This window comes from Penaeus chinensis, chromosome 28 (assembly GCF_019202785.1).
Source record: "Penaeus chinensis breed Huanghai No. 1 chromosome 28, ASM1920278v2, whole genome shotgun sequence".
NCBI classification, from domain to species: domain Eukaryota; kingdom Metazoa; phylum Arthropoda; class Malacostraca; order Decapoda; family Penaeidae; genus Penaeus; species Penaeus chinensis.
In genome coordinates, this window is record NC_061846.1 from 2,898,664 (window position 1) to 2,906,163 (window position 7,500).

General features: G+C 36.3%; 2 protein-coding genes across 3 annotated transcripts in view; one reads left to right on the forward strand and one right to left on the reverse strand.

Annotated features, from left to right (window-relative positions):
* Nucleotides 1-4,325, reverse strand: part of LOC125039925 (guanine nucleotide-binding protein-like 3 homolog) — a 9,854-nt gene extending 5,529 nt beyond the window's left edge. The window contains exons 1-6 of one of the 2 annotated variants that reach the window (XM_047634294.1): nt 4,213-4,325; nt 2,236-2,349; nt 1,604-1,766; nt 1,162-1,294; nt 204-469; nt 1-25 (exon numbers count right to left, since the gene is read on the reverse strand). The exon at nt 1-25 is cut by the window's left edge and continues 191 nt beyond it. In XM_047634294.1, coding sequence (XP_047490250.1) covers nt 1-25; nt 204-469; nt 1,162-1,294; nt 1,604-1,766; nt 2,236-2,349; nt 4,213-4,225 — 714 coding nt within the window. In that variant the 5' untranslated portion in view covers nt 4,226-4,325. Of the gene's footprint in view, nt 26-203; nt 470-1,161; nt 1,295-1,603; nt 1,767-2,231; nt 2,350-4,212 lie in introns of those variants that run through there. The other variant, XM_047634295.1, reaches the window with a different exon arrangement.
* A 409-nt stretch (nt 4,326-4,734) lies between these two features.
* The window catches only part of LOC125039924 (conserved oligomeric Golgi complex subunit 3-like), a 10,026-nt gene continuing 7,260 nt past the window's right edge, over nt 4,735-7,500 (forward strand). Inside the window, exons 1-3 of the mRNA XM_047634293.1 lie at nt 4,735-5,074; nt 5,836-5,997; nt 6,277-6,951. Of these exons, the coding sequence (XP_047490249.1) occupies nt 4,745-5,074; nt 5,836-5,997; nt 6,277-6,951 (1,167 nt within the window). The 5' untranslated portion in view covers nt 4,735-4,744. The remainder of the gene's footprint in view (nt 5,075-5,835; nt 5,998-6,276; nt 6,952-7,500) is intronic.

Consider the following 7,500-nt stretch of genomic DNA (forward strand, 5'->3'; position numbering starts at 1 on the left):
CAGATCATCTGTTACTTTCAGAACCCTGTGCAAGAGAAAGAAAAAATGATTTTGGTTATCACATAAATATCCATATATCATGTAGGTAAAGCATTCAGATTCTGATGCTTTTATTTTACAAAACCAATCTCTTAAACTATATTTATTATTACTAGTAGAGAGAGGGGTAATAAAAAAGTACATGAACTGTGCATCCTGCTTACTTGGACGATGTACTAGCTGCATTCTGTCCTAAGTGCGAACCCTGTGTTTGTGTACTGGACTTGAACAGGACTGTGGGATGTTCGCGGCGCAAGTACTGGAGCCACTTCTCCAAGACGTCTCTGGGTACCAGGTCGGCCTTGTTCAACACCAGCACCAGCTTCTTGTTGGCATGGCATGTGACGGAGGCCTCCATCTGGGGCACTCGGGAACCCAGGGGGTCACGGGCGTCAAGAACCTCTAAGATGACATCGGCTGCTTCCACCACCTGCAACAGTTGATATAAAGTAAAATAACTATTTCTCTAAACTTGTGTGTATAGTTAAGTGCAGTGATAGAGGGTATCTAAATTCAATTCTAAATTCAATATCAACAGAATACGCTGACATACAAATATCACCAGGACAAAACTTGCCCAATTATTCATCCAACACTGTCTTTTCAGTGAAACATGCATGAAATTACATCTTACACAACAGATTAAAATTGACCACGCTTGTAGTAATATCAATTTAAAAAACATAGTAAATGAACTACCCACAAGTAAATTATGAAAATACCATATCAACCAAACCTTTTTCAACATCTCATATATCACAAACACCACCATTTATCCCTCCCAGCAATCCTGTCCTTCAAATATACATAAAAATTAATTAATTAATTTATCAATTAATGGCCATTCCTCCAGAACGGCCTGAGAATGAGCCACTAATAGAGCTACTGCTTCAACTCACACCAAGTAACCAAATAAACAAAAATAAATATATATAACAAAGAAACAAACACCTTCCGTAACCCATCTAAGAGATCTCCTTAGACAACAAACCACAGAGAAACTAATGATGACACTAAACAATGAAAATACACCGAGGACACAATTGAACCAATAACCAAGATTACAAAGGCATGTGATGCTCCACCCAGCCTCCACCAAACAAGATTCTCTCTCTCTCGCACCTTCTTGAACTCCTTGTAGTATGCCTTGGCCGAGCGATCTGTGAGACTGCCCTGTGCACTGGACTCTGCAGCCATCCTCTCCTCAAACTCTGCCCCACGCTTCTCGGCCGTCTGGATCATCTCGTTAATGGACCTGGAATGGGGAGGGTTGAGGTGGTGAGAGAGGTAAGGTGATAAGAATGAAGTAGTGAATTAATAGAGAAACTGAATTTGTGATAACCTGAGAGAATAGGAAACTATTGAAAAAATAATTCTTCAGAGATACAATGTAATAATTACACCATTCTTAAAAGGTATTAGAATCTATCTATGGTTCAAGAAAATAACTAACTAAAAATAACACCCCTCAATGATAAAGATAAATATAGAGATAAAAAAAAAAGAAAGAAAGAAAAACCAAGATGGAAAAAAAACACAAACAAAACAATAAAATGTCACCCACTCAGCACTCCTCTTATTAGCAAGCATCTTGGCCTTCAGTTCCTTCCTGCGCTCCTGGTTTTCCTTAATTTGCTGCAGCTTAGCCTCCTTGGCTTGCCTGGCCTCCTCGATGATCTTGTCATAGAAGGGGAGGGTCTTGGGTACACCTGGGTCTTTGGGCTTTTCTGAAATTGAAGAACTGATGAGCTCAGGATGGATCTAAAGGACAGTATCTGCATTTAATGATTTATCAATGCCTGCATCTGTCTTTTCTGTCTGCTTTTTTATATTTTTCCAGTTGTCTGTATGTGCCTGCATGCCTCACTAACTGACTGACTGACTGAGTCAGATAGATAGATAGATAGATAGATAGATAGATAGATAGATAGATAGATAGATAGATAGATAGATAGATAGATAGATAGATAGATAGATAGATAGATAGATAGATAGATAGATAGATAGATAGACAGACAGACAGACAGACAGACAGACAGATAGACAGTCCCATCCTTTGATATTGTAACTTATTTTTGGCATGAATTTAATTGCCATTATAAATAAATAAACAAATAAATGAAAGCAAATGGAAGTAATGAAATGAGAATGAAACATAGAAAAAGAGAAGAGAGAAAGAGCCAAGACGAGACTTACTTTTGAGGAGCTCCGGCTGTTTCCTCTGGATCTTCTTCTGCTTCTTCTTGTGAGCTCGCACCTTCTTCTCAATCATGTATTTCTTTTTGAGGGTCACCTTCTTTGACTTCCTCCCTGTTGGTTGCAAGTTCATTAGTAACATGTTCCTCATCATCATTATAATCATAATAATATTCATTATAATTACTACTTTTTATTCTCATTATCATTATTATCACTGTCATTATTGTGATCACCACAATCATCATTATCTCTATCATTATTTTTAATACAAGAATTATTATCAAGAAACAGACACAAAATGAAGTATATGGTTTGTCATTATTATCGTTATTATCCAAGAGGGACTCAGAATGTTAATCAAACATCTGCAATTCCAGCTCTGTTGGCCAGAATGTATGTGGTTAGGTAAGGCAGAAAGCACCGCGTCTGTGCTTGAACTGTTTCGTTTTTTTTTGGTTTTTGTTTTTTTGCGTTGCTTGGTGCGGTTTACTTGATGTACGGTGTCCGTCTATTTATGGCTCTAAATGGGGATTCCTTTGTTAAGAATCTCCAGGAAATGACGTCAAGCAATTATTCTACAGTCCCGTTTTTAAATTAGCCAAATCCCTTCAGTAGTTGCATCGCTGCCACTCGTCAAATAATTTGCTTCAAAGTGGACCACGAACCTCTATAGAAATAAGGTATGCCACATGTATTTATTCAGCTATTACACTAAAATGAACCCTCTCGAACATGTTGACAAAGTTTGAATGAAATCCATTTATACGCTCACCCTAAAAACTGCGCTATCACAAACCACGTCTGAGTGAACAAAGACCAATGTGGCCGCCATCATTGTTGTGCGAGAAGGCATGTCGTAAGGGATAAAAAAAATCTGTCTTCTCTTTCTTGTTTTTGCATTGTTATAAAACTGTTAAAAACACGCCCTTTGGATATTTTAGAAATTGTTTGACTATTAATTTATAACCATTCACATGTTCCCAAGATTTTTTGTTGAAAAATTATTTTATAGTTATTGTAAATTGAATTTAAGAGATTTTAAGTGATTTAACCATTTTTTGAATGATTCAATTATTATCTCCTGATTGGATCATTGGCACCTCATTAAGATTGATAAACTATGAAAATTTCAAGACGATATCACTTTTACAAGCAAAGTTACACTAATTTAAGTCTAAAAATGTGATACCTGAGGCCAAATTTTTCCCTATATATTACATATCATACTTAAAAAATGCCTACCTTTTGCAAATAATTCTTGTCATATCTCTGGTTCTAATTATAACAGAGTAATAATTCTAGTGTCACTGTATTACATTTTTCATGAGGATTCTAAATATGTTTTTTTTCTTCATTAAATGACTATTTTGAACATTTTACTGCCATACCTAATGTGGTAGAGGTTCTAATAACACTAACAAACCTCTACCACATATATTTTTGCAAACAGAGCTTGAGCAGATGTTTAATTAACCTATGCATGTGTACCACCGGCCTTGCAATGGTTAGCAAGGTCTCTGTGCCTTTAGACCCTAAGGCAAGATGGAGCTCCTTGGCAATTTATTATCAAATAAGTACCCAGTCCAAGATTTATTAATAAATAGCAGAGTGTACTTTTACTTAGAATGCAAAAGCCGCAATGATCATTTCTCTATCCTGCTGGACATGTGTTTATGGCCCTCCCATCGTGGTTTCCAGCAGAACACAGTCGAAATCATGGAGATAATTATTCAGGTAAAGAAGTCCCATACAGATTACCAGTCAAATAAATAAGGCCCATTTTGAACGCCCTTGTGGGTATCCACTAAATATTTTCCTCAAATCTAACCCAAAAAATTATTATAATGTGCACAAGTTACGTACATAAATATGGTGAAAAGCCTATCCATATTTCTAAGCTTAACAATTTACAATCTACACGTACCATCGCGGAGTTCGCTCCCTTAAACAACTTAAACACCACGAAACACTTACTTTTGGCCACCATTTTGAATTATTCTTATTATTTCTTATAATAAATACACAGTCCCGTCCTCCTCCGCACGTGTTTACGGTACCACAACACGAGGCCTTCTTGGAGATTGAAGGGTTTGTTTACATCAGTTTCCTTCGGCCAATCAGAATGCACGAAAGACTAACGACTCGTTTCTGATTGGTTGGAAGGCCTTTAAGAATAATATTTTGGATTTTGAGGACTTGTATATCTATTTTAGACGTCTTCTGTGTTTTTTCGTGATGATTTGAGTTTTTATAATTTTTTTCATGTTAGGAAAATGTTTTATATCTTCGTATGTATTAATATTTTCATGGCAGCTCTATTTTTTTCAGGAAAGTAAAAAATCGGAAATATCCACTAAAATTACTTTTTAAAATACAAAAAACAATTAATATATAAATACATACTAATAAAACTATTGAACTGATAATATTAAGCCAATAACTAGAGTATATATTAACCGGACCCGTAATTCTGTCCGGGTCGCCGTGACTCGCTGTCAAAACAAAAATGGAAGACGTGGCAGATGTAAACATTGGCCGGGTAAGAGAGAATTTATCCATCTGGGAGGACGACAAGGCCCCCCTGGCACCGCTGACCTCACAGGAGAGGGACACAATCATCGAACTGACCTCCGTGTCCGGCTGGCGACCTTTACCCCCAAGTTTGACCTCGGAAGAGACGAGAAGCGATGGCGGGAGGGAGGAAGGGGGAGGAACCAAGAGGGGCTCGGAATATCCTCTTGACAGCTCCAAGAGGGATTCTCTGTCGGAACATCACCTCTCGGACAGCTTGGCGAGGCTCAAATTGGGAGAGGTTAAGATAGAGTCGAGTCAGCAGGTTGGTATTAGTGGTATTATTGGTATTAGACGGGAAGGGTTTGGGCCGGGAAGACGGGGTTTCGTGGGAAGCGATTTGCCACGATTACGGATATTTCGTGCTCGAATATTTCGGTTTTCTGTTCCTTGGTCATTCCTCTATGACTACTGTGGAAGCTAATTCTGTATCTTTGTTAATGTGACAAAAATAAGGAGTACTTTAGCTTCCAAGAGATGAATATAATGGACAATATTTTAAGTGCATGTAGATGGTAATTTGTATGGCTGTCAGATAGTTATTTAGAATTACTATTTACTGGTTCTTCAAGTTAAATTCAGTCTGTAGTAGGGTGCTTTAGCAGCACTGCTAAATTCCAGCTGAAGAAACGCAGTACATAATGGAATGTATTATAAATGTTTTAAGAATTCTTGTATATTTCTGCTTTTCAGCCATAAATGCAAGAGATATTTGTCTTAATACTTTAGATCAATAAGTTCAGTGGTATGATGATTTTTATATATTTTTAATGAGATTTGTTGGTATTTAGATGTGTTGTAAGCTTTCATTTCTTGAGGTAGTTTCACATACTAGTCTTGTAATAGATATTAGATAAAATTTATTTGGTTATATCTTAGCACACAAAGTATAGGTCTATGTTACTTGGATATTCCAGTTGTCATTATTACCAGATTAAGTTGTTATCAACGAGTTATCCTGGTTTATTTATATAAGATAGAAGAAAATGCTTACTATATAAAAGGTTAATGTGATTGTTTCCACAGTTTTTAACATGGTTTGCTGGAGTAGAAGTTGAGATGTGTGAAGAACAAGATGGGCCATATCGAGACTACGTCAGTCAGTTGATCAGCCACCGCTCAGAGTGTCAGACTCTCCTTGCTCAGCTTGATGAAGCACTCAACAACTTACAACATTTATCAGGACAGGTATTTAAGATTTATTTTTTATAGACCCTTTTTCATATTGAAGACCTTAGCATATTTGATCTATCAGTAAAAACAAGCATTACCATTACATTGTTTTATATGACTTTGATCATTGAGACAGATATGAAAAGAAATACCAATAAACAGGTTTATTACAGAATTCTTTACAATTTATATTCATACAGAGGTATGTGTAGATACTGTGTGTTTTTATTAATCAGAAACATAACTAATGATACATGTTAGTAAAGAGTAACTGCATTCCTCTTCTATCAACAGTATACTAGTGTATCCAACAAGACAAGTGCACTTCACACTGATTGTGAGCACCTCTTAGCTGAACAGACTCGACTCACAAACAAGGCAGACACCATTGAGAGCAAGCTAGCCTATTTCAAGGAAGTCGACCGAATAAGCCAGAAGCTAAGCTCGCCAGCGTTCCAGGTCACGAGTGATGGTTTTATCCCCCTGCTGGCAAAGATTGACGAGTGCATCAGCTACATGAATACTAACTTAACATTCCAAGAGTCCGCACTCTACCTAGCAAAGTACAAGCATTGTCTGAGTCGAGCACTAGGCATGGTGAAGCTGTATGTGACCAAGTCCCTAGAGAATGCCACCCAGCAAGTGCTACCCAAACCTGGCAATGAAAAGCCATCAAGTGACAATGCAGCCGTGCTCTATTATGGCAAGTTCAGGACTAATGCACCGCGCATAAAGACCCTCATGGCCGAAATAGAAGACCGGGTAGAAAATAGCCCCGAGTACCTGAACCTCCTCAGTGACTGCCATCAGTGTTATTTTGCGCAACGGCAGACATTGATGGGCCCCTGTGTGGGCGACGCAGTGACTGAGCTTTCGCAGAAATACCAGCGTGATTACTGCTCACTAGTGCGAAGTGGCTGTGCATTCCTTGTGCATGTATGTGAGGATGAATACAACCTCTTTCATCAGGTAAGGAAGACCAAGTAATATCTTTTGTATAATCAGCCAAGTAAATGAGTTTATTTACTATAATTTAATTAATCTGATTATGTTTTATCTTACATTTAATTTTGTGTGCTTGTATCCTAAGGTAAAGGATTAAAATTCACTAGGGAAAATTCTAGATTCTTCACAAGTGTTTTTGAAGGATATATATACAAAATTGCCACAGCTGTTAAAAAATATTTATGCATAATGTTTAACAGATTTGTAAAGAAATTATAAATCATAATTTCTATGCAAATCTGTTAAACATTATATGAAGTTGTTATTTAGTAGTAGTAATAGTAGTCTTATTATTATTATACACTTATAATTATGAATTATTATTATTATTATAATTGTTATTATTATTATTATTGTTGTTATTATTATTATTATTATTATTATTATTATTATTATTATAATCATTCTTCTTACTATTATTATTGTTATTGTTATTGTTATTATTATTATTATTATTGTTGTACTATCATTTTGTTATTATCCTTATTGTTATTATTATTATTATTATTAATA